Here is a 23640-nt window from a genome sequence, read left to right as displayed (position 1 = left end):
CTGATCCCAAACCCCATCCCGGTCCTGATCCCCATCCCAAACCCCATCCCAAATCCCCATCCCAAACCCCAACCCCCAAATCCCCATCCCAAACCCCCCACCCCAACCCTAGCCCCCCCATCCCAACCCTAAACCCCCATCCCAATCCCAATCCCCTCCCCGCAATGTGCTGCAGGCAGCACCGGGGTCCCTTTTGGGGCTGGGGGCCGGGGGGGCTTTGGGACCGACCCGCAGCCTCCCCCCGCTGCTCCTAGGGAGGCTCCGAGCCCCCCGGGGGGGCTGGGATGGGATCGGGGCGGCCGCACGCACCCAGCCACGAAGGCACCGGAGGAGCACCGAAGGTACGGGGACGGGGACGGGACTGGGGAGGGGGGGAAAAAAAAGGGGGGGAGAGACGAGGGAAATGGGGAGGGGGTGTCCCGGTGCCCCCCCCCCCTGGGCTGACACAGTTGGCAGGGAGGCGATCGTGCGACCTCGCTGCCTCTCCAGGGATTTGAAGCCGGGCCAAGCGGCGGCGGTGGAATTGTCACCGCAGGCAGCCGAGGAAACGCAGCGGGAGGGACACGGGAGGGACACGGGAGGGACGGGATTGGGACACCGAGGGGACAGGAGCGGGACACTGAGGGGACAAAGCAGGACGCCTCGCACCGGTCCCGCTTCTTGCCCCGCAGCCGGAGGCTCCCCAGACCCCGCGGAGCCGGGTGTGGAGAGGGGACCGCGGGTCCTCGGTGTCCCCACACACCGGGGGCCACCTCGGAGCCGTCCCCGTTGCCACCGTCCTCCGTCACCCGTGGGAGCCCGATGAGCCGCCGAGGCCGAGCGTGACCCTATGCAGGCCAGGAAGAAATACCTGCTGCTGGCCTTCCTCGCCTCCTGGCTCTTCCTCCTCCTCCTCCTCCTCGGGGACCGCCTGCGCCGTTCGGCCTTCGTGTCCCAGCCCAGAGCCGTGTCCCCGAGGAGCTGGCCCCGCTGGGCCGATCGCTCCCTTCTGGGAAGCTTCGCGGCCCCCCAGGAGCTGCAGGACCTCGGGACCCCCTCGCCGCCCTCATCCCGGCTGAACTCCTCGTCCCAGTGCCGCATGGAGAACTGCTTCGACCTCGGGCGCTGCCGGCGGCACGGCTTCAAGGTCTTCACCTACCCGCGGCAGCGGGGCCAGCCCGTGTCCGACAGCTACAACAAGATCCTGGCCTCCCTCGAGCGCTCGCGCTACCACACGCGGCGCCCCGAGGAGGCCTGCGTCTTCGTGCTGCCCTTCGACACCCTGGACCGCGACCGCCTCTCGGCCCGCTACGTCCCCGGCCTGGGCCAGCAGCTCGGAGCCTCCCCGCTGTGGAACGGGGGCCGCAACCACCTCGTCTTCAACCTCTACTCGGGCACCTGGCCCCACTACGGCCCGGAGCTGGGTTTTGATGTCGGCCAGGCCATGTTGGCCAAAGCCAGCTTTGATGCTGAGAGTTTTAGGCCTGGGTTTGATGTCTCCATCCCGCTCTTCCCCCGGGACCACCCGCAGCAGGGTGGGCAGGAGGGGAGGCTGAGGCACGGCGCGGTGCCCCCCAGGAAAAAATACCTGCTGGCCTTCAAGGGGAAGCGATACCTGACCGGCATCGGGTCCGGCACCAGGAACGCCCTGCACCACATCCACAACGGGAAGGACATCGTCTCCCTCACCACCTGCAGGCACGGCAAGGACTGGGAGAAGCACAAGGACGCGCGCTGTGACAAGGACAACGCGGACTACGAGAAGTGAGTGGGGTGGGGAAGGGGGTGGGAGGGTGAAAAGGGGACAGCCCCCCGGGTTTGGGGGGTGGCACGGCCACGCTGGGTTGGGAAATGGGGAGAGGGGAGGGTTTGGGGATGTCCCCCCCCCGCGTCCCGGCCTCGTGTGTCCCCATGCCGTTTTGGGGTGGGTGCCACCGCACATTTCCCCCGATGTCCCCCCTTGGGGACATCGGGGGAAATGTGCGGTGGCACCCACCCCAAAACAGGATGGGGACACGAAGTTCTGTGAGTTTGTGGGGTCCCGGGACCGGGGAGCTGCACACCGGCTCCTCACCTCCCTGTCCTGCCATCAGCCAGGGTGGTTTGGGTGGAAAAAAAGGGATTTGGGGCCAGGATGAGGCGCGAGGATGAGCAGGGAGGTCTCGGTCCTGCCACCTGGGGACATCCCGCGGCCACCCGGCCCCGAGAGCAGATGGAAGGGCCGCGTGGGACATCATCCCCAAAGCGTCTTAGGAGGTGCCGGGAGGTAAAAGCGAAGCCAGGGGTGGGGGCATTGGGATTAAGTAGGGCTCCGGGGCCGCCTGGGCATCGCCTGGCCCCCACATGGCCCCGTCAGCCCCCATCCTGGGGCTGTTTTTTGGGGACGGGGCACGGCAGCAGCAGCTCGGAGGGGGACGTGGTGGGCGCCCGGCGCGGCCCCGAACAAAACAAGGAAGCCCTGACGGCAAAAGTGCCCGGAAACCACAGCGGGGCACGAGCCAAATATTTCCATCGGGAGGTTTCGGCCCCGCAGCCCGGCCGGCGCCAGCCTCCCCGCCACGGCTGCCGGCCAAAAAGGATGCTCGGACCCCCCCCGGGATGCTCGGACCCCCCCCGGGATGTGTCCTGCCGGGTCCCTTCCGAGCGGGTGGCAGTGGGGTGGCCCCAAAAGACGAGCGCTGGAGGTGCCTGGCCCTAAGGATGTCCCCATCGGGGTTGTCACGGGGTGTCTGGCCAGGATTTGGGGTGCTGGCAAGGCAGGGAGCACCCCCAGGGATTTGGGGGATTTGGTGTCTGTGGGAGATGTAGGGATGATCCCCATAGGGTGGGTTTTGTTCCCAAATCTGCGTGCTGCTTTCCTGCGGGGATGCTCCAGGGTGCCCCAGCACCCACCGAGGGGGGCTCATCCCCACGTCCCCACCACGGCCGGGTCTGGGAGACCTTTCCCTTGGGGCCCAGCCCCAATTTGTCCCCGCAGCCCCCCCTGGCCGGGCCGTGTGTGTGTGTGTCCCCCATCCCCTCCAGGCAGGAACAGTCGGGGTCTGTCCCAGCTCCGTGTCAATATTGGATTTTCCGGTGCGGTCACCCCTCCCCAGCAGCACAGACGGGGCTTTCATAGCCTGGGGCCCTGCCGGCCCCTCTGCCCCCCCCCCAAAAAAAAAAACAAAAAACGCTGCCGGGGCAGGCAGGGCTGCTCCTGCCCTACAAGCCTGGGCACGGCGCAGGAATCACCGCGATTTCGGGCTCGGGGGTTTGGGTGCTGTGTTGTGGGGTGGTGTGGAGGGGGCTGTGCTCCCCCCCGGGTAACGCCGGGGGTCTCCTGACCCCGCTTTTTGGGGTGAATTTGGCTCCTGGCTCTGCCACGGGTTCCCTTGGTGGGCACCCCCCAGGGGGCTGCAACCCCACCAAGCCCAGCCCCGATCCATCCCAACCCCACAGGATGGGTGCCCGGCCTCGTAGGGTGCCAACAAGACCCCGTGGGGTGCACGGGAGTGTGGGGGGCAGTGCCTGACCCCCCCCACATCCCCCAAAAAGGTTTGACTACCAGGAGCTGCTGCACAACTCCACCTTCTGCATCGTGCCCCGCGGCCGGCGCCTGGGCTCCTTTCGCTTCCTGGAGGCGCTGCAGGTACTGGGGGGCTTTGGGGGGGGACAGGGGATAAGGGACCCAGCTGTGGGGTCCCTGGGCTCTGTCCCAGCCCCTGTGGGGTCCCTCGCAGGCCGCCTGCATCCCCGTGCTGCTGAGCGATGGCTGGGAGCTGCCCTTCTCCGAGGTGATCGACTGGAGCAAAGCCGCCGTGGTGGGCAGCGAGAGGCTGCTCCTGCAGGTAGCGGGGCCGGATCCTGCCCCGTGCTGGGCACCAGTTTTTGGGGGGGGGCTGACCCCAGAGGTGACCCCCAGAGTCCCTATTTTTTGGGGGTAAAAGCTCTGCAGTCAACTACCCCGTCCTGCGTGGGGGTGCGGGGGGTCCCGTCCCAACCCTGGGGCATCTCCGCAAACCCTTGGGGGGGTCCTGGGCTTGCTCCTGCTCCACAGAGAGGGCTGTGGCCACGGCACCAGCTGTGGGGGACCCCTTGGGACCGTACGGGGGTCTCAGGGGGGTTAAAGCAGCCCTGCTCGCCCCACAGATCCCCTCCGCTGTGCGCTGCATCCACCCGGAGCGTGTGCTGGCCCTGCAGCAGCAGACGCAGTTCCTGTGGGACGCCTACTTCTCCTCCGTCGACAAGATCGTGCACACCACGCTGGAGGTGAGCGCAACCCTCCGGGGACCCCCCCAATTGGGTTACGGGGAGCCCTTTGGGGCACTGACGGCACCTCCCGGCCCCTCGCAGATCATCAAGGACCGGCTGCTCCCGCACCGCTCGCGGCCCCGCTTCCTCTGGAACGAGCCCCCCGGGGGGCTCCTGGCCCTGCCCGACTTCTCCACGCACATCGGGGACTTCCCCTTCTACTACCTGCAGCACGGTAGGACCCCCGTGGCGTCCCCTAAAACCCCCCCCGGCTGAGCACCACGGGCTCGGTGCGCGTCCTGACGCCTCTCCTCTGCCCCTGTCCATCCCAAATCGCAGGCTCCAGCCCCTCCGAGAAGTTCACAGCTTTCATCCGCGTCGTCTCACCGCTGTCCCAGCCCGTCCTCAGGCTCATCCAGGCCGTCTCCAGGTCCCAGTACTGCGCCCAGGTGGGGGGAGATGGGGGACGGGGTAATGGGGGGCACGATGAGGCAGGTTCCCGGGGGCTGGGGGCACAGGGGAAGGGATGGGGCAGGTTCCTGGGGGCTGGAGTGGGATTTGGGTGGGATTGGAATGGGATTTGGGTGGGATTTGGGGGGCTGACAGTCCTTGTGTCACCCTTGGGGGCAGAGCTGCCCCCTCCTCGCGGTGCTGGGACCACCCCTGGTTGTATCCTGGGTCCAAACCCTCATGGGATGGTTTTGGGGTGGAAGAGGCGCAGCCCTACTGAGAGCTGAGCTGGAGCCGGTCCCACTGCTGAATCTGGGGGGGGCTCAGCCCAGTGAACCCCAACACGCCCCAGGGGGGCAGCCCCGGGCAAACCCCCTGGTGGTGCCCCCCAGCCCTGCTTTTCCACCCCGCTGCAGATCCTGGTGCTGTGGAGCTGCAAGGAGCCACCACCACCTCTCGAGAAGTGGCCCCAAATCACGGTGCCCCTGAGCGTCATCGAGGGCAGGAGGGAGGTACGAGGAGCTGGGACGTGTGGGGAGCCGGGCACCCACCCGGGGGCACATCCCAAATTTAATTTCCCCCCCCTCTGTAGCCCAGTGACCGCTTCTTCCCCTACGCGGCCATCCGGACGGATGCGGTGCTCAGCCTGGATGAGCACAGCAGCCTCTCCACCAGCGAGGTGAGGCCGTGGGCACCGCGATCCCTGACCCCACAGAGCTGGATGAGCCCCGTGCCGAGCAAATGGGATGCTCAGCGGCCACCGTGGGGCTGGCAGGGAGCCGTGCCCACTGTCCCCGTGTCCCCACACCCAGGGGGGCACAGTGGGGACGGCGCTGGGTCCCTGTTGATGCCACCCCCTGTGCCAGGTGGATTTTGCCTTCGTGGTGTGGCGCAGCTTCCCCGAGCGCATCGTGGGCTTCCTGGCCTCCAGCCACTTCTGGGACGCCGAGCAGCAGCGCTGGGGCTACACCTCCCGCTGGACCAACGAGCTCTCCATCGTCCTCACCACCGCTGCCTTCTACCACAGGTACCACAGCGCGCCAGGAGGCCGGGGGGAGCCCCACGAGCTTGAGGGGGGGGGCACGGACACATCCTGCCCCCTCCTCGCCGCCTCCCCCAGGTATTATCACAGCCTCTTCACCGGGTACCTGCCCGCGGGGCTGCGCGAGCTGGCGGGGGGCCTGGCCGCCTGCGAGGACATCCTGATGAACGTCCTGGTGGCTGCCGTCACCAAGCTGCCGCCCATCAAGGTGGCCCAGAGGAAGCAGCACAAGGAGGCCGTGCCCCAGCAGCAGGTTAGGGGGCGAGGAGGGGGTGCTGAGACCCTCCCCAAACCGGGAGCAGAGCCCCTGAACCCCGCGCTTTTCCCCCTGCCCAGGTGAAGGGCACGGCGCCGAGCAGCAGCCGGGGTTTCTCGCAGCAGCAGGATTGCCTCAACCAGCTGGCGGAGTGGTTCGGGTACATGCCCCTCGTGTCCTCCCAGCTGCGCCTCGACCCCGTGCTCTTCAAGGACCAGGTCTCCATCCTGCGCAAGAAATATCGCCACTTGGAGAGGCCCTGAGCCCCGCCGGGCACCCCGACCCCACTGCACGGACCTCAGGGGAGCAGCGCATCCCTCCCGGAGCGAGCGCTGGGGTGGCTGCCCACGGGGTTTTTATTTGGTATTGGGTTTTACCAGTACGATATAGGGCAGGGCAGGCACGGGGATGGATGCAGGGTGAGTAGAGTCCGGCTGGAGGCTGCAGGATGTGGGATGAGCCAGCTGTGCATGGTGGTGGCACAGCAGGGGAACCCGGTGCCACCATGCCCAGCACATTGGGGATGTCCTTGGTGCTTGGTGGTGGTCGCTGCGTTCCCAGGCACAGTCCCCAGGCAGTGGCAGCGCCCAGGAGGCTGCGTTTGGGGCTGCCCTACACCAGCAGTGTCCCCGCCGGGTGCTGCAGAGGTGCCCACGTCCCTGCGATTGTTTCGTGCACCATCCCCACCCCGCGAGCAGCAGGGAGGGGACAGCGAGTGCTTGAGCTTCCCAAAAGCAAACAGGGGAGCGATAAGAGGTGAGAGCAGGGCAAGCGTCCTCCCCGGGCTGGGACGGACCCCGAGCACCCAGGGGCTCCTCCCCAGGCGCCCCTCCACCCCCTTTTTTTTTCCCCCAAAGCGAAATAAAAGGGATATTTCAGCTGCTTCTCCCGGCTGCTCTGAAACTGTGAAAACCAAGGTCCCCCCCCCCCGTGCCGCCCTTCTCCACAGCCCTGGCCCCGTCCTTGGTCCCGTCGCCCGCAGACCAAACCCCGCAGGCACAAGGTCGCCCGTCGGCGGGGCCGTCCCCTGGTGGGGCACTCGCTTTGCTCTGCTTTATTGCCTCCTGCTAAAAGTTCGTGGGAGCAGGACGGGGGTGCCACGGTGGGGGGCTCAGGGGGCTCAGTCGCGGGGGGGCTGGCACTCGCGGCAGTCCCGCATGTCCTCAGAGTAGCTCTCGATCTGGATGGTGGTGGTGTGGAAGCGGAAGGCGCGCTGCAGCCGCGAGCTGGCCTCCTCCAGCACCTCCTGCGCGTTGGCGCCGGCATCTGCAAGGAGTTAGAGGGGTGTCAGGGGGCTGGGTGAACCCCCAAATAATTTTTTTCCCCCCCCAAGCTCACTGATGGCGATGTGCACCGAGAGCAGCGGCTGCGCTGCCGTCAGCGCCCAGATGTGGAGGCTGTGCACGGCCTCCACGCCGCCCACCGCCAGCAGCGTCTCCCGCACGGCGTTGAAGTCCATGCCCCTGGGGGTGCCTGGGGGGGGGAGCCACAGAATGGGGTGGGGGTCAGGCTCACGGCACCCACAGGTGGTTTTCACCACCCTGCCGGCCCCGGCGGGTCCCTACCCTCCATGAGGACGAGGAGGACGTCGCGGAGGATGGTGAGCGTTGTCCCCAGCACCAGGGCGGAGAAGAGGAAGGTGCAGATGGGATCCACGAACTTGTACTCGGGCTGGGGGGGGTGGCAAAGGCTGAGATCCCCCTCCCCAGTGCCACCCCCGGCCTCCAAATCCCCATCAGAATCCATCCCATCCATCTCCCCCCCGTGTGCAGCCAGGGATGGACAAGCCACCGTCCCCATGTCCCCCTCCCCAGCGTCCCCTTGGCCCCCAGCACCGCCCCCACCTTAAAGAAGATGATGTAGGACGCCACGAGGACGCCGACGCTCTGCAGCAGGTCCCCCACCACGTGGACGAAGGCGGCGCGGACGCTGGCGTTGGGCTGCTCGCCCGGCGCTCCGTGCCCGTGCCCGTGCCCCGTCTGGTGCAGAGCCACCCCCATCCTGCGGGCAGGGCGGCGGTGACATCTCCGGCCACCACCGGGGTGTCCCCCTCCCCAAAAAGGGGTGGCAGCATTGTACGTACACGATGTTGACGGCCACGGCGCAGGCGGAGGTGATGAGCATGACGCCGCCCTCGATCTCGTAGTCGGCCGAGAGCAGGCGCTGGGCCGCCAGGTACACCAGGACCCCCGTCACCACCCAGATGGAGAGCACGGACAGCAGGGCCCCCAGGATCTCTGCGGAGAGCCCCGCGTTGTCACCGCACCCCAGGGTGCCCCTACGGTGCCGGGATGCTTCCCAATGGGGTTGCCGGGGGGGCTGCGGTGTTACCTGCTCGGTGCCAGCCGAAATTCATGGTTTTGGTGGCAGGGCGCGAGGACACCCAGAGGGCGAAGAGGCTGATCATGACGCTGGCGAAGTCGGTCAGGAGGTGGGCGGCGTCCGTCAGGATGGCCAGGCTGTGCGCCAGGTACCCGCCTGTGCTCACACAGAAGGGAAAAAATCAGGGGGAGATCTTCCCCTGCACAGAAGATCCCCACCCCGCACAAAAAGAGGGAAGAGATCAAAGGGAGACCCCCACCCGGACCCCCACACGGACCGGGTCACCCCAAACCCAAACGGGGCGCCCTGCCCGCTCCCAGCTTGCGCCCATTTCACAGATGGGGACGGGAGAGGCCACGCAGCCGCTTAGGGCACGACCACCCCATCCCAACCCCAAACCCGGCACTCACCCACGGCTTCCCCCAGCATGAAGACGAGGCAGATGCCGGCGGCCACGTAGAGCTTCCTGCGCGCCCGCTGCTGCTGCCCGGGGTGGTCGGCGGCCCCCAACGCGTGGCAGTGGCGGTGGCTCCGTGTGCCCAGCTCCAGGGCGGGCGCCTGGCCCCGCAGCGAGCTGTGCCCATCCTCCTGCACTGTCCCCAGGTAGGACCTGCAGGGGGACAGGTGACAGCGGGGTGACAACGGGGCACCAGGAGGTGCTGGCACTGGGCACAGCAGGGTGCCCAGATGGGGGAACCAGGGGGGAAAAGAGGGGATGCGCTGCCCTCCCTTTGTGCTCAGCACTGCTCCCCCCAGGTCAAAGGGCTTTTGGGGACGCCACGTGGGACCCCCAAGGGGAATGTGGGGGACACGTGCACGTCCCCAACCCGCAGGGCACCCCCTTACCCCGCTGCGCCCTCAGTCAGCAGGTGCCGCTTCTCCTCGCCGGCTGCCATCGGGGTCAGGGTTGGGGTTGGGGTCAGGATCGGGGCCGGTGACCCCGGTAGGTGCGTGGCGGGCGCTGGTGGCAGCCGGTGGCAGTCGGTGGCCTCGGTGGCGGCCGTGTGAAAGCGCCGGGGACTCGTGTGCAAAGCCAAGCCGGGGGAGGCAGGGCCAGGCCGGCTGCAAAGCGCCCGCCACCGCCTCGCCCCCCCTGGGGGGGCCCTGCCTCACCCTGCACCCTTGGGGGGGGTCCCGGTGCCGGGGGGGCTGCTCTGAGCTGCTCCCTTTTAAGCTCCCCGGGGTGCTCCAGGGGCTGGGGGTGGGTCAGGACCTGGCTGTGGTCACCCCAGGAGGATGGGGAACCCCCCCAGCCCCCAAAGACAGCCCGGATCACCACTATGATAAGCCCTTGCCCCCCCCCCACCCCGGGTTTAAATCCAGCTGGATGAGTGAAGCTGGGGCCGTGCCTGGGGGGCAGGGTCGGATCTGCTGCCTGCCCCCCTCCGAGAGCAGCGTTAATTGCTCCGGGGCTAATTGCAATCAGGGCACAGCCCAGAGCACCGCTCAAAGCCTCAGTTTCCCCTGGAGCAGGGGCTGAGCTCTGTTTGTGTTTCTGCAGGAGGAGCACGCCCCTGCCACGGCCTCGCAGCTGTGTGAGCTCAGCTGGCAGCTCAGGCTGGCCCCATTTTGGGGCTGGCACAGCCTGGACCCCCCTCACCCCCGCCCTATGTTCCCAAACCCCGGTGAGCGCTGGCCCCGTGTGCCCCCATCACCAGGGGATAAATCCTGCCCGGTGCTGACCCCTTCAAACCTCCAGGAGCACGGCCAGCACGGGATGCCAGCACTGCTGGAGGTGTCAATTAGGTGAAAATTAGGAGCTGGACCTGCCCTGGGAAACCCTCCCGCATCCCCAGAGCCCATCCCAGGACCTGTGAACCGAAAATGAGAGGCGAGAGGAGGCGAAAAAATGCCCAAAGCACTGGTTTTCTTTATAAAATACACAAAATTCAACTCCGTTACAATTATATACAAAACAAGGAACATATAAAACGTGCGGAATAATCCTTTGCACCCGTATAGAAAAGTGTCCTGTGCTGGAGCAGCCGTCGCCTCGCCGGGCAGCCAGCCCCCATCGGCGCGTCCCCAGGTCCCGTCGCCGGACATCCTGCGCCCGCCGCGGCTACTGGGGGGCTGCGGGAGGGAGAGGGTGGTGGGAGGGTGCTGGGGAGGGATGGGAACCCCAATAAATCCTCCCTGTTCCCCCCTTTGGGTGCTCATGGTGGGGGCTCCGCCGTGAGACCAGCATGGAGGTGGCCGTCCTTACCCGTCACCATCCTCCCGGGCGCTGAGTCCCCTTCTGTCTCTTCCTCCACCTCCTCGTAGAACTCCTCATCCTCTTCATCTGCAAAAGGGGCGGCCAAATGTCAGCGAGGGGCAGCTGCGGCGGGGCCCCAGCCGCTGGCTCCCGAGGGATTTTTTGGGGCTGGATTACCTGCTTCGAAGTCCAAGGCACGGACGGCGTCGGCGAGGTGGTCCAGGCTCACCGAGAAGGCGTCCATGCTCTCGTAGCCTTGCTCGATTTTCTCCAGCCTGCCACCCTTCGAGGCCTCCACGATCCTGTGGGGAGAACACGGCCGTGATCCTACAGCCCCGGAGCATGGGACACCCCCGGGCAGGCTCGCGGTGCTCGCCCCACTGCCAGATCCTGGCCCAGGGACAGGGTTGGGGAGCACCGAGGCCTCCAGTTTGGGCACTTACGTTTTAATGAGCTGCTTGGCGTTCTGTGGGAGCAAGAAAAAAGGTGAGGGTGTCAGAGCAGCACCACCTGGGATGTCCCCGTGCCACCAGCTTGTCCCCGTGCCACCAGGACCCGGCACGAGAGGCACCCCACGGGCACCAAGGGGCTGTAGGGTCGGGGTCTCACCATGAGGAAGGTGGCCTCCCCGGTCTCCTCCATGGCCTGGATGGCCGTTTCCACCAGCCGGCTGGATTTCTCCAGCTGCTCCTTGTACTTGTGGATGAGGCCCTGCACGAAGCCCGTCTTGTCCTCCTGCTCACGGCCGATGCGCCCCAGCAGCTCCGTCTTCTTCTCCTCCAGCAGCGCCACGAAGGCGTCAAAACGGGCGCACAGCTCCTGCTTGGCTGCCTCGCTGTTCTCCTGCGGGGACAAGGGACAGCCGTGGCCCTCCAGCCCCTGCGTGTCCCCTCCCCATTGCCTCCTCCATTCGCTCTGGTTCCCCGCAGCATGCTGGGGTTTTGGGGGGCTCCTTTCCCCTGTCCCTCACCTCGGTGCTGCGGCAGGAGTCCTCCAGCTGGGAGATGATGGTCTGGATCCGGTCGTTGCCCGCCACCAGCATGGAGATGCAGTTGTTGAGCTCGCTCTGGGCAGGGACAGATGGACAGAAGCAGCTTGAACCCCGTCCCCCAGGGACAGGGACCGCCGGGATGTCACGGTCCGTCCCCCATCCTGACGTGGGGATGGGCTGGGAGCCGGGGGGGGGGGCATCGCTGTGTCCACAGCTCTAAATTTAGGGCTGTCTCCTGGCTGAAGTCAGCCTGATGGCTATTAATACCCCATGAGCACGTCCCAGAGCTATTTGTGGCCACCCTCAGCACATTGCCCGGAACCTGCCGTGCCCCCCCATGGCCCCAGGTCCCCAACAACCCCCTCCCCGTGGCACCTTCTGGCCCTGGAAGACGCTCTGCAGAGGGGCGACTTCGCAGTCCTTGTGGGCCCCGAAGACCTTGCACATGGAGCAGGTGGGGACCTCGCAGGTGACGCAGTAGATGTTGATCCGCTCGTCCTCGTGCTCCTTGCACATGGGGTGCTCCCCCTTCTTCAGGGGCCTGCTGGAGAGAGCAGAGCAGCCGTGGTGACGTCCCTGTCACACCGATGTCCCCATCACGGTGACATCCCCATCGTGGTGATGTCCCCATCGAGGTGATGTTCCCACAGCAGTGACATCCCCACCGATGCTGCAGAGCCACCCCACAATCGTGTCCCCTTGCGAGAGGCCAGATCCTGGCTTCTGTGCCTCTACAAGCCCAGTAAGCCCCAGTTTGCACCAGTCTGGCACTGGTCGGGGGCCACGCTCCAGGGATGCTGCACAAGCGCCTAATTTTAGAGCAGCGCTGCTGGCGTGTATCCTTATCACCCGACGTGTGACCAGAGCGGGGGCTCCAGGGAGGGTGACAGCAGTTGAGTCACCAGTGGGGGGTTTTTTAGCCAATTCCCCCCCCCCCGGGGCCGCAGCCACCTGCCACGTGCCATCCGTCCCCGTCCCCATGGCACTGGAACAATATTGACAGTGACGCAGGGGACCGGGGAGCTGAGCCCCTGCGTTTGGGTCCCTCAAAAAGATGTCACCCCCCTCCCTGTTCCCCCCCCCCATGCTGTAACCCTGCTGCTGAGCGATGCCTTTACCCAGCAGGGTCCCCCCCTGACTGTCCCCCTGTCCCTTATCAGCTCCCCGCTGTCACCAGCACAGCCTGGATTTGTCCCTCACGCCCCTTATCTCCAACTGAAAGCCTCGGCTGCAGAGTGCCAGAGGGGGGGGGAGGACTTGTTCCTCTGCCACCCCCCCAGGGTCCCAGTGCCCCCAGTAAGCCACCAGACCACAGACCCGAACGGCATGGGAGATTTGGGTTAGGAGATGAAGATTTGGGTTGGGAGATGAAGATTTGGGTTGGGGCACGAGGAGGTGGCTCTGGGGATGAAGATGGTGGGGGAGCACCAAGCCGCCCCCCCATTTTCAGCAGAATCGCCTCCCACACGTTACGCCGGGCTCGGTGGCACTGCTGTCCCCGTGTCCCCGCGGGACCAACCTGGAGCACTCCTGCTTGTAGATGTCGATGATGTTCTCCACCAGCAGGTTCCTCTGCAGCCCGTAGACGCCGTGGCGGTCCAGCAGCACCTCGTGGCGGCACGAGGGGCATCGGAACCGGCCCCCTGGGATGATGCTGCCCCGGCTTTGCCAGCAGGGGTTGGCAGCCTGGAGGGGGACAAGGACAACGGGGGGGTCCTAAGGTGTCCCCACAGAGCATCCCGGAGCAGGGGAAGGGGTTTGGGGAGTGGTGGGGGGGTCCCCATCTCACCTGGAAGACGTCGTTGGCGCACTTGCGGCAGAGGTTGTGCTGGCAGGGCAGGATCACCACGGGCTTGCTGAACATCTCCAGGCAGATGGGGCAGAGCAGCTGCTTCTCCAGGCTCTCCATGGGGCTGCCATCCCGCAGGATGCTGGGCTGGAAATCCATCCTACACGGCACCTCGTCGGAGCAGCCCCCGCTTCTGCCGCCGGCGCCCCTCGCGCGGCTTTTTATCACTCGCTCGGCGTCACGTGGAGCCCAAAAATCTGCCGGGCGGCTCGGGTGTCCGGCGAGGCGCTGCCACCTGTCACATGGCGGTGACAATCGGGGCGCAAGGCCGGCGGTAAACAAGCCGGGGACAGGCTGTCCGCGTGGCCCGGCCGCCCGTGCTGGGGGGCAGCGGGGCCCCGTGGGGGGGTATAAGGGGAAAGCTCGGTCCTACGGGGGGTTTAGGGTGAGGAATGGGCAACATTGAGCTGGCAGAGTGGTTTGTGTGGAGCATCTGTGTTTGTACCCGTAAAATGTGAGCGCTTTTGAGGTGCTGAGCACAAATAGGGCGGGTGGGGGGCTTTCTGGGTGGATGGCAGCACTGTGCTCGGTGTGTGCGGCCCCCTCTGCACACAGGGCTTCTCTGCACCCCAAAATGTACGTGGCAGCCCATGGGGAGCTCCCCAAGGCTGGCAGCACGGTGCTGGCACAACCTGCGTGTGGCCTGCCGTGCCCTGTGCTTGTTTGCAAAACCTGACCCAGAAACGCGGCAGGAAAACAGCGGTGGCGTGAACCCCTCCGGAGCTGCCCCAGCTGGGAGCGGCCCCGATCACATTGCCCGGCGGTAAACAGGGTGTTCTTCCAAACCCCAACACCGGTGCACAGGGAAACCTGTAAATATTAGCAGCTGCATGAGGAGAGCGGGTAATTATAGCGCCTTGGCCGCGGGTCACAGGGGACGGGGTGGGACGGGGTGGCTGCTCTGCAGCCCGCAGAGTCCCTGGGCAGGAGGTGCTGCGAGTGCCAGGGCTGCTGCAGGCTGTAGGGATGTGTGTGGGGTGCAGGTACCTGTGTATAGGGTGCACAGGTGCTTGGGTTCAAAGGTACATGGGTTTAGGGGGTCAGGGGTAGCTGGGGGGGTGTGTGGGTGCACAGGTACAGGGGTGCCTGGATATATGGGTGCGAGGACATATGGCCATGTGGGACGTGTGTACATGGGCATGCAGGGTGTGTAGGTACGCGGATGCACAGGTACAGGGTGCAGGTGCCCATGGGTGCACAGGTACACGGGCACACTCGTGCACAGAGGTGTAGGGCACACGGGCACACTCGTGCACATAGGTACAGGGTACATGGGTGCAAGGGGCCCTGTTTTCACCTCAGCCAGCCCCCCTCTCCAGGGGCAGGGCAGCCTCAGGGCTGTTTTGGGTGCTCCTTCCGGACAGGCTCACATGTCAACCAAGTGACTGTGCAGGCACCAGCCAAGCACATCTTGCAAAATTGTCCCCGTTTTGGCACTTGGGGCTCTTCCAGGGAAGTGTGTGCTTGGAAGCAGGGCTGGCCAGGCACACGGCGGGGCTGGCCACCGGACGTGCACCCGTGCCCACGTCCAAAAGCTGGCCCTGCCCAAGGCTGGCATTGATTAACTAATTGCTCCTGGACTCGATTAAGGGGATTCACGGCAGAGGACGGGTTTTAATGCCTTAATCAGCTTCCAAACCCTACAAGGGGCTCGTTGGCCCCTAATTGGCTTGGGGCAGCTTAGGCAGGGCTGTGGGGCACTAATCACCACTGGGCTCGTTACCAATTAACCAGGGAACGATGGGGGAGCTCTGCTCTATGGGAGCACACCCGAAGGGACCCCAGGGGCTCCTCGCAGGACCCCCACAAGCAGCAGCCCCACCGCACCCCAACACCCTCAAGGGGGCTGCGGGACCCCAACCATAGGGAACCCACAGAGATAGGGGAGAACGGGGCACAGAGAGGGGGGACAACCCCCAGCCAGCAGCTCCACACGCAGCTAGGGTGCTACAAAGGGTGCGGGGGATCCCCGTTATTTATTGATTAACGCCGGGCGATGGGTTAATTAATGACACAACGGATTAATTAATGACCGAGGCGGCCGGGGGCGGTGCGAGGGGCGGGCCCTAAGATGGCCGCCATGGGGGCGGGCCCTAAGATGGCGGCCGGGGGCGGGCCCTATAATGGCGGCCGGGCGGCGGCAGCGCGGCAGCGCTGAGGTAACGCGGGGGCCGCGTCCCCCCTCTGTCATAGAGGGGCATGGCCGCGGGGTTCGGGGCTCCCCGGGTGGGTTTGGAGGCGGCGGTCTCCGCCTCAGGTGTGTGCGTGGAGCCCCACCGTGAAGGGTTCGGCTACCGGCGTGGCGGGCAGGGCCCTGTGGGGCCGCTTCCCTTCAGGCCCCGGTGCTGGGGGTCGGGGGGACGGGGCCGCTCCGTGGGCAGCCCCGGGGCTGGGGCGCTTTGTGCTCGCTGGGGGTGTCCCCGGGAGGTTTTTGGCCGCTGGTGAGGTCGCAGAGCCCTGAACCCCCCCCCGTGGCAGCGGCCCTGGCTCCCTGCAAGCGCTGGCTGCAGGGCTTTGAGGAGAGCTTGGAGGTGTCCGCGGTAGTGTTGCCCTGAGACTGATGATACCTGTCTTTCTCTCTCTTTTTCTCTTTTTTTTTCTTTGTTTGTTTTGTTTTCCCTCCAAAAAATAGTACCTAAAACACTGGAAATACTTGAAAGATCCCTACTAATAACAGGCTCTTTTGATGTGGTCCTTACTGCCTGGTTTACTGACGTAGCGAATTACACTTATCACTGGCATTCTTGCAAGCCATTTCTGACACCCTAACTGTGATATTTTTTCCTTGCACTTCATTCTGTTCGACCAGTGATACTTGGCCAGACAATTTTTTTCTGTCTATAGGCAATGTCCCATTTCGGTCTGTTTGTATGGAGGCGGTGCTGGTGTGTTTTGGTTTGTAATCCTGGAGGGAAGTGCTCAGGGAGGCTCATAGACCTGTGGCAGTGTTTGGGGTCTTTTTTCCTCTGTGTGTGTGTCTTGTTTTCCTTACAGAGCAATATACTTGTTTTTATTGAAATCCTCACCCTGTTGAGCAAAACTGCAAGTTAGGTGCTGGGTACAAGCTTCTGTAATAAGTTGCCCTTTCACGTTTTTTGTAACAATAGAGTTCATGCAGATGAGACCACTTGGAACATCATAGTAATGTTAAAAGTCTGTGAAGTCTCCTCTTATCTTAGAACCAGAGGAAACAAATTATTAAATTCTAACAGAAATATTTATCTATGCAATCATCTTAAAAGACAGCTTTATTTAAATCTGTTACTCTTCAACCACAGCCTTGAGCTAGAACCTTGTCTCTGCTATCCCAGGTGTGGATGGAGAGCATGGTAGAGTGCTGTTACTCACCTCAACACTCACAAAGGACACTGAGAGAAAGGAGTAGGAGAGTACATGATAATCCTGTCTCAGCACAGTACAATTCTAGGCTTGAATTGTTGCCTTCCTGAAAACTGAGCTGTATTTTAAATCTTAACAGTCCCACCAAAATGATGCGCTCTTAGCTAGCCCTTAAGAGGTCCAGGTTTACAGAATAACTTCTGAAATATTCTAGCACTCGAATGCAGCGTTATGTTCTGTGCGATGCCCAGAGGTGCTGCCCTGTTAATTGAGGGGTATCGATAGACCTCATATTGCCACGCCATATGGGGGAAAATGCAGCTCAGTTCTTGTGCATAAGTTATAGTTCTGTGGGTTTTTCCCCCTTCCCCAGAACCCTTGATCTTGAAGATGGTGAGTAGCCAGCCTAAGTACGATCTAATACGGGAGGTTGGTCGTGGCAGTTATGGTGTGGTGTACGAAGCAGTCGTCAGGAAGACCTCTGCCCGGGTCGCTGTGAAAAAGATTCGGTGCCATGCTCCAGAGAACGTGGAACTAGCTCTGCGTGAGTTCTGGGCACTTAGCAGTATCAAGAGCCAGCATCCCAACGTCATTCATCTGGAGGAGTGCATCTTGCAGAAAGATGGCATGGTGCAGAAGATGTCCCATGGCTCCAGTTCCTCCCTTTACTTACAGGTACATGAAGCTGAGGTAACGGGGTGGAAGTGCTTAATATGGATGTGCAGCTGGGAGGGAAGGAGATGGGTAGCTAAGACTCCTTTTGAGGTATTCTTAGTTAGGAGAGGGTGTTTTCATGTTGTCGACACCCAAGAACTACTTCACGTCTTCAAAAGAGCATATGTATTGAACAATCACCTGTATCTTTTAATTTGAAGCCATGCCACTCTCAAAGACTCCAGGATGTGCTTTGCTAATTTGAGGAAACGCCGCAGATAAAACACAGGGGAGGTGCAGGGAGGTGATGGAAGTCCCGCTGCAGGGTTAACGAGTCGTACTAGTGTCTTGAGACAGAGCTCTGAAGAATTTCTTAATGTCGGATGTCCTTGGAGGGGAAGTAGCTGTCTGATTTCTTAAAGAATTTTAAGTGTTGGCTTCCTAAATAATAAGCAATTGCTGCAGTACATGGAGCTGTTTAAAATTCTCTTCGGTAAATAACTCGATCTCTTCAAAGAGAAACAAAGGTACAGTAAATAGTGGAGTAGAGGAATAAATATTGCTTTTCCCCTGTGTGACTATTAAAAGCAGAGTTGCCTTAGAGTTTGAAGGCACGTGTTTCAGGAAGAAGTACTCAAGTATATTTCAAGGGAGAACCTTGAAATCTCATCTGATTCATTCCCTTGTCAGGGATCTGCCCCAAACTTTAAGTCAACCCCTGTCAGAAACTTGTCTGCTTGGTTTAAAAAGTCAGTAGTAGCCTGCTACATGTGTTATCCATAGTTGGCTTTTATCGTTTTGGTTTTTATTGTTGTTCTTGCATGTCTGGCACAGGGCCTTTTGTTACTGGACATTCATTTGACAGCACTTCACAGCTGTCCAGATCCCGTTGTGCTGGGTGCTGTACAAGCCTGAGAAAGGATTCTTGCCTTTGTCAACTTGCCATTGCTCAGTTGTTGTTACTGGCTGGCTTTCACCAAGGGATTAGGGTAAAATAACGCTGCTCAGAGAGGAGAAATCAGTGCCTTAGTGCCTAGCTGGTAGTGGATCCCTGAGATATTGCACGAAACTCACAGACAGCTGAACAGGGGGAGCTTAAAAAAGGGGGTTTTGAGGGGAAGGCTGCAGGGTGGAGCTGCGAGGTGGGGGAGAGCTTCCAGGGCACCTGCAGCACTGGTTTCTGCTGGTGGTAATGCAGGGTGTAGAGCTCATGTGTGCATGGGGCACAAGTGCTGCAGATTGTTTTCCTCTCCAGAGAGCAGAGAAGGGCAAAGGGCAGGGCTGAGCCGGGCTCGCTTTATAATAGCATGTGCTAAAATAGAGAACCCCAGATCTCCTGCGGCGTGCCCTCTCCTCTCCCTGCCCCAGGTGCTATTACATTACAGAGCTGGGCCCCTGCAGTGGGCAGGGGGTGTCGGTGGCCCCTGCAGTGCTCCAGGGCAGGTCCTAAACTGGTGTCAGCTCAGCCAAATGGATTTAGTGAGATCTGGGGACTAGCTCAGTGTCCCTGTGCTGCCAGGTCTGGGGTGGGTTTTGTCCTGATGCTCTGAGCCAAAATTCAAGTACTTCTGTGAGCCCACGTGGAGGGAGGAGCTGGGTGTTGGTGTGCTCCTGGCAAGGAGGCTCCTGTGCTGCGGTTCCTCAACCTCCCTGTTACAGACTGAGCCCTGAATACACAGTTTTTGAGTTTTAACACAGAGTTACTCCTAAGTTAGTCTGGTTTCAGTACTAGCCATGCTTGTAATTAAAGATAGCTATAATTTGCTACTAATTTTGCTCTTGAATGGAAAACACTGCTTTTAGAGACATTTTAGAATCCTTTTTCTAAATATTAATAGCTACCTTAATTTTTTGGAAGCTTGTAGCAGCTACATTTGGTTTAGTAAGCATTGGTTTGCTCCTAACAAATAATGGCAAGTCTGACAGCCACCTCGGAGGAGCTGGAAGGGCAAATGTGTAGCTGTATAAACAGGGTTAGCAGAAGTGATTGCTGGTTTACTCCTAGAAGTAGCTGCTGGAGTCATTCAGTGCTTGTGTCCTAGGAGCTAGCTGGTGAGTAGTGGCAGTGAGGAAGGTGTTTCTTGCAGCAGCTGTTTGGTTGTGCCTGTAGGTCAGTGTTCTCCTGAGCTATCAGATCCTTTACCAATGCTTGCTAGGATGCATTCACGTGTAAGGGATCGAGAGCAGGCTTTAAAAACCTATCGTGGTGCTGCAGGGGACAAACAGAGCCCGCTGGTGCTGTGCAGGGGTTACTCGGAGCTGTGTTTGTGCACGAGGCTGTTAGCAAAATGGGTGGGACAGGCTTCGTAGGGGTGGGACGCTGCCCAGCTGGAACAGATGGGAGTGAAATAGCTGCTTGGTATCTCTCAAAATACTCTTATCGGGGTCTAGCCCCAGTTTCTGGGCAGCAGGGAGAGCTTGATATGCTTGGTGCACACACAAATAAAGAGGCTGTCAAATATTTTGTGATTTTTTTTCTTTTAAATCATAAGCTTCGCATCCACTTTTGTTTTTACCAGTCGCGGTATCTTACTCTCTGGATTGCTGAGAGGAAGATCCAAAACTCACGCATTATTTTTCCATCATATCTTTAGATTCTGGTGCTCATCAGGTAGTTATGACGCTTCTCTTCCTTGTTGCAGCTTGTAGAGACCTCGTTAAAAGGGGAGATAGTCTTTGACCCCAGGAGCGCTTATTACCTATGGTTTGTGATGGATTTCTGTGATGGAGGGGATATGAACGAGTACCTGTTGTCCCGAAAGCCGAACCGCAAGACCAACACCAGTTTCATGCTTCAGCTCAGCAGCGCCCTGGCTTTCCTGCACAAAAACCAAATCATTCATCGCGATCTCAAACCTGACAATATTCTGATATCCCAGAGCAGGATGGATGCTAGCGACTTGGAGCCCACGCTGAAAGTGGCCGATTTTGGGCTGAGCAAGGTGTGTTCGGCTTCGGGCCAGAACCCCGAGGAACCAGTCAATGTAAATAAGTGTTTCCTATCAACCGCCTGTGGGACTGACTTCTATATGGCCCCCGAAGTCTGGGAAGGACACTACACTGCCAAAGCAGACATTTTTGCCTTGGGAATCATAATCTGGGCAATGCTAGAAAGAATCACGTTCATAGACACCGAAACAAAGAAAGAACTCCTGGGGAGTTACGTCAAGCAGGGGACAGCGATCGTGCCTGTTGGGGAGGCGCTTCTAGAGAACCCTAAAATGGAGCTGCTCATCCCCGTAAAGAAAAAATCCATGAACGCTCGCATGAAACAGCTGATTAAGGAGATGCTGGCTGCCAACCCGCAGGACCGTCCCGATGCTTTCGAGCTGGAGCTGCGATTAGTCAACATAGCTTTTAAAGACAGCAGCTGGGAGACGTGACCCGCCGAGCAGCCCCGTCTCCTGGTAGAGCTGCTGCTGGCCTAACCCACGGTGCGACTTGGTGGCAGTAAAAGAAACGAGCCTGGTCTGAAACCTGTGGGTTTAGTTCTGACAATTTTGGGGTTTCGTAAACTATCAGAATGCGGGTCGGCCCTTGTGTTAGCGCCGCGTCGATGTGTATATTGCCAGGATGTCATACGGAGTGTGAGATGTGACCATGTTCGTTTGTGTACGTTGGCAGTGGGATGTCTTAAGAGCTGAGAGTTGGTTTCCAGCCATATCTCCGAGTATTTCCTACATTCCAGTTTCCTACGTCAGTATTAGGAACTCTCATGGGAGAAGAGGTTTGCATGCTGGCAGTGCAAATCCTCGGGCTTTGTAAAGTGACTCTGTGTATATATTTATGTCCACGAGTGACTGGGAGCGTGTGCCTGTAAGCGTGTTGTTGCATTCCATGGAGAAATGGCACTTCTCTTAAATTATTTGCTGTGGGTCTGAATGATTGGGGTCTGCTAGGAAACCGGCTGAGGAAGGTGGGTGAGAAGCATCCCTTCTTCTCCAGTCCTGGGTAACTTTATTATTTATTTTTGTTAAAGATAGGGTCTGAGACTTGACTTTGTAGACAAAATACAATGCAAGGGTATCAGCAGCTTTAAAAGTGCTGAGGTGGTCGCGTTTAGCACTTCCAGCCTAATGAGCTCATCACTGCGGGAGTCAAATTACAAGTGTATGCAATCAGGTGCTGGCATGGCAGCGAGTTCATTAATCATTCAATTCTGCTTTCCCCTACTAATCAAATACTTTATTAATCCATTAATCTACAGCTTCACGACGTGCTCCCTCCTTTAAACTAGAACCCAGTAGCAAACTGAGTAGTTCCAATAGAGCTTAGATGTGAAAAGGCAAATCCCTGATGAGGGAATCCAGCAGCATAAAGCAGTGCTCTTAAGATTCTCCAAAATAATGGTTATGGCACAGTTTCCTTGTTAATTGGATCTGTTACTGGTCGTGGTCTCCCTTCCTGGTGCTGCCTGTAACCTGGCAGTGACGAGGAGATGAAGGGGTGGCTGTCTGGAACACCCCAAATACAGGAGAAAACCCTGAGTGATCAGTGCAAGGCATCTCAGGTTTGTGCAGCAACCTTGGCCAGTCTTTAAGAGGAGGACAACAAATCCAAAAAAGTAATATTTAAAGCCACAGCCAGTAGGATAGGAGGCTTTGGAGCAGCTGGAAGGCCGCTTATCCCCTCTCGTACTGCACAGGAGCATATTCACGTGCTCAGATGTTTCATTTACACTACCTGACACTGCAGGCCAGACAGAAGCTGCTTTGTGCTGGTACAAGACCTTTTTCTTTTGGCTGCAGGAACGTGACCTTTCCCATCAATCTGACCTTTTGAAAATGTAGTCTTAAAAAAAAAAAAAAAAGCAGTTTTCATTAAAGCTGCAGCAAAGGTTGTTTTTTCTTAGTAAAATCAATTTAATGCTTTTTTTTTTTTTTCTTAAACCTTACCTGAAAACTGCCATGAAAACTGGAACTCTGCCCAGGGTGAGTAAGCAGCAAAACCAACACATTGATGGGAAAAGCAAAGGTTTCTGATTCTGTCAGACCTCTGAGCCCTGACGGACTGCAGCAGGGAGTTCTTACCTGCGAGTCTTGCCTGCTGCTCGTAGTCCTGGTGGCAGCAGTTACCTCAGGGTCCTTAGAGGTTAATTCTTCTTGGTTTGCATCACTGAACAGTGATGCTCAGACAAATTTTCACTGTCTTGAAGCAAAACAATATTTATTTAGGGTCTGGATGAGCTTTCTGACATGACTTTGGGAGGATGGTGCTGTGTCACACTGAGGTGTTTGGGGCCAGCAGAGTGCCTCGTGCCTGAGCTGGCAGGGATGGAGGTGAGTGCATCGTGCTGAGGGTACAGCCTCCTGCCTGCACAGATGTCCCTGCAGGGAGCTTTGTGTGTAAAGGAAGACTGGAAGCCTCCCTGAGTGATGGGTGATGAGGAGAGCTCTGTTCCCATGTTCTAGAAGTGGAGGTCTGCTCGTTCTCCTTATTAAATGGGTTTGGTGCAGCTGGAGGCAGCTTGTTAGGAGGAAAGCAAACCCCTTGCTCTCTGTGCTAACACCTCTACAGCACTCACATCCCAGCACAGTCATTCAGGGAGGCTGTGTAAAGCTGAGGGTGGACAACAGTAGACAGCATTTCATGGCAAACTTCTGAAAATGCATCAACTTCCTCCTCTCTCCTGCCCGCCCGACAGAATCAGCTCAGTTAATTCAGCTCTGTTAATCTCACGGTATGAATCTACTCCAGAGTACTAGTACTTACCTGTAAGGCGCTTTGCAAATCATTTGATTCTCCTCGAGCACTTCAAAGGATGAGCACCAAGCGTGCTGCCTGCCTGCGGTGCAGAAATGAGTGCTAACAAATGCACAAAAAAATTTGTTTTTTGACTCCCAAAGGATGTGTTTGCACTGATTGCCACTTTAAAGGGTGGGGGTACCTGAAATCCCTCTCATGGTGCTTAGCCTTGCTGTTGGGTGACCCTGAGCGTTTCCTTGGCTCATCGAATGGAAGTCCCTGAGGTTTGTGTTCTGTTTTTTTGTTGTCTGAGGTCTTTGTTTTCGAACCTTTGGTACAGCAAACTGTTGTAGCAGCTACAGAACTACTCACCAGCGTGACACAAAGTCAAGATACTCTTCGGCACTCAGAAAAGGTTTTTTTTTTTCAAATCTTTCTTTAAAAATTGTAAAATATATTTTGTGCAGAATTTATAATGGGGGAGATGATTGTGTAATTTATTAAGTTCCTGACTTTTTTTTGAAATAAAACCTGGATTTCGATGACGCTTTTGAACTCTCTACCGAGAAATGGCTTTCCTTTCGGTCAGCACCACATCACCTAGCTGCCAGCTGACAGAAAGGTTTACTTGCTCTGCTAGAATCCT

The 23640-nt window shown here is 59.6% G+C and overlaps 4 protein-coding genes across 9 annotated transcripts; 2 read left to right on the top strand and 2 right to left on the bottom strand.

Annotated features, from left to right (window-relative positions):
• Positions 1 to 489: 489 nt before the first annotated feature.
• Positions 490 to 6835, top strand: EXTL1 (exostosin like glycosyltransferase 1). Its single transcript, XM_068658143.1, has 11 exons — positions 490 to 1743; positions 3514 to 3607; positions 3699 to 3806; positions 4108 to 4227; positions 4312 to 4444; positions 4549 to 4658; positions 5076 to 5171; positions 5252 to 5338; positions 5526 to 5686; positions 5780 to 5954; positions 6038 to 6835. Exons 1-11 carry the CDS (start codon positions 830 to 832, stop codon positions 6218 to 6220), a joined length of 2181 nt encoding a protein of 726 aa, XP_068514244.1. The 5' UTR covers positions 490 to 829; the 3' UTR covers positions 6221 to 6835.
• On the bottom strand, positions 5661 to 9784 carry SLC30A2 (solute carrier family 30 member 2). Of its 2 annotated transcripts, XM_068658145.1 has the most exons (8): positions 9126 to 9784; positions 8690 to 8889; positions 8289 to 8435; positions 8041 to 8194; positions 7802 to 7958; positions 7523 to 7628; positions 7296 to 7430; positions 6962 to 7223 (listed from the first exon to the last, which is right to left on the bottom strand). In XM_068658145.1, exons 1-8 carry the CDS (start codon positions 9173 to 9175, stop codon positions 7078 to 7080), a joined length of 1095 nt encoding a protein of 364 aa, XP_068514246.1. In that variant the 5' UTR covers positions 9176 to 9784; the 3' UTR covers positions 6962 to 7077. The 2 variants fall into 2 exon arrangements, with proteins under 2 accessions (XP_068514245.1, XP_068514246.1); XM_068658144.1 differs by lacking the exons at positions 7296 to 7430; positions 7523 to 7628 and having other exon boundaries at positions 5661 to 7223; positions 9126 to 9768.
• Positions 9785 to 10129: 345 nt separating this feature from the next.
• On the bottom strand, positions 10130 to 13470 carry TRIM63 (tripartite motif containing 63). Of its 3 annotated transcripts, none has more exons than XM_068658151.1 (9): positions 13257 to 13470; positions 12987 to 13153; positions 11843 to 12011; positions 11447 to 11542; positions 11086 to 11319; positions 10920 to 10942; positions 10654 to 10778; positions 10486 to 10563; positions 10130 to 10382 (listed from the first exon to the last, which is right to left on the bottom strand). In XM_068658151.1, exons 1-9 carry the CDS (start codon positions 13413 to 13415, stop codon positions 10342 to 10344), a joined length of 1092 nt encoding a protein of 363 aa, XP_068514252.1. In that variant the 5' UTR covers positions 13416 to 13470; the 3' UTR covers positions 10130 to 10341. The 3 variants fall into 3 exon arrangements, with proteins under 3 accessions (XP_068514252.1, XP_068514253.1, XP_068514254.1); XM_068658152.1 differs by having other exon boundaries at positions 11843 to 12008; XM_068658153.1 differs by having other exon boundaries at positions 10130 to 10352; positions 13257 to 13469.
• A 1877-nt stretch (positions 13471 to 15347) lies between these two features.
• On the top strand, positions 15348 to 23539 carry PDIK1L (PDLIM1 interacting kinase 1 like). Of its 3 annotated transcripts, none has more exons than XM_068658148.1 (3): positions 15348 to 15475; positions 17029 to 17330; positions 19952 to 23539. In XM_068658148.1, the coding sequence occupies exons 2-3, from the start codon at positions 17046 to 17048 to the stop codon at positions 20690 to 20692; spliced, it is 1026 nt and encodes a 341-aa protein (XP_068514249.1). In that variant the 5' UTR covers positions 15348 to 15475; positions 17029 to 17045; the 3' UTR covers positions 20693 to 23539. The 3 variants fall into 3 exon arrangements, with proteins under 3 accessions (XP_068514249.1, XP_068514248.1, XP_068514247.1); XM_068658147.1 differs by having other exon boundaries at positions 15949 to 17330; XM_068658146.1 differs by having other exon boundaries at positions 15469 to 15573.
• The last annotated feature ends 101 nt before the right edge of the window (positions 23540 to 23640 follow it).

This window comes from Anas acuta, chromosome 21 (genome assembly GCF_963932015.1).
Source record: "Anas acuta chromosome 21, bAnaAcu1.1, whole genome shotgun sequence".
NCBI classification, from domain to species: Eukaryota; Metazoa; Chordata; class Aves; order Anseriformes; family Anatidae; genus Anas; species Anas acuta.
This window is presented reverse-complemented; position numbering and strand designations above follow the sequence as displayed.

What these genes read in the sequence shown, in the direction of transcription:
- EXTL1 (XM_068658143.1), top strand. Translation starts at nt 830, where the DNA reads ATGCAGGCCAGGAAGAAATACCTGCTGCTGGCCTTCCTCGCCTCCTGG. An exon ending in GCGAGAGGCTGCTCCTGCAG is followed by an intron (nt 3,807 to 4,107) that starts GTAGCGGGGCCG and finishes CTCGCCCCACAG; the next exon opens with ATCCCCTCCGCTGTGCGCTG. An exon ending in CTTCTACTACCTGCAGCACG is followed by an intron (nt 4,445 to 4,548) that starts GTAGGACCCCCG and finishes CCCAAATCGCAG; the next exon opens with GCTCCAGCCCCTCCGAGAAG.
- SLC30A2 (XM_068658144.1), bottom strand. Translation starts at nt 9,175, where the DNA reads ATGGCAGCCGGCGAGGAGAAGCGGCACCTGCTGACTGAGGGCGCAGCG. An exon ending in CATGCTGGGGGAAGCCGTGG is followed by an intron (nt 8,436 to 8,689) that starts GTGAGTGCCGGG and finishes GTGTGAGCACAG; the next exon opens with GCGGGTACCTGGCGCACAGC. An exon ending in TTTCGGCTGGCACCGAGCAG is followed by an intron (nt 8,195 to 8,288) that starts GTAACACCGCAG and finishes GGCTCTCCGCAG; the next exon opens with AGATCCTGGGGGCCCTGCTG.
- TRIM63 (XM_068658151.1), bottom strand. Translation starts at nt 13,415, where the DNA reads ATGGATTTCCAGCCCAGCATCCTGCGGGATGGCAGCCCCATGGAGAGC. An exon ending in GCGTCTTCCAGGGCCAGAAG is followed by an intron (nt 11,543 to 11,842) that starts GTGCCACGGGGA and finishes GTCCCTGCCCAG; the next exon opens with AGCGAGCTCAACAACTGCAT. An exon ending in GCCAAGCAGCTCATTAAAAC is followed by an intron (nt 10,779 to 10,919) that starts GTAAGTGCCCAA and finishes TTCTCCCCACAG; the next exon opens with GATCGTGGAGGCCTCGAAGG.
- PDIK1L (XM_068658146.1), top strand. Translation starts at nt 15,516, where the DNA reads ATGGCCGCGGGGTTCGGGGCTCCCCGGGTGGGTTTGGAGGCGGCGGTC. An exon ending in GGCGGCGGTCTCCGCCTCAG is followed by an intron (nt 15,574 to 17,028) that starts GTGTGTGCGTGG and finishes CCCCTTCCCCAG; the next exon opens with AACCCTTGATCTTGAAGATG. An exon ending in GTTCCTCCCTTTACTTACAG is followed by an intron (nt 17,331 to 19,951) that starts GTACATGAAGCT and finishes TCCTTGTTGCAG; the next exon opens with CTTGTAGAGACCTCGTTAAA.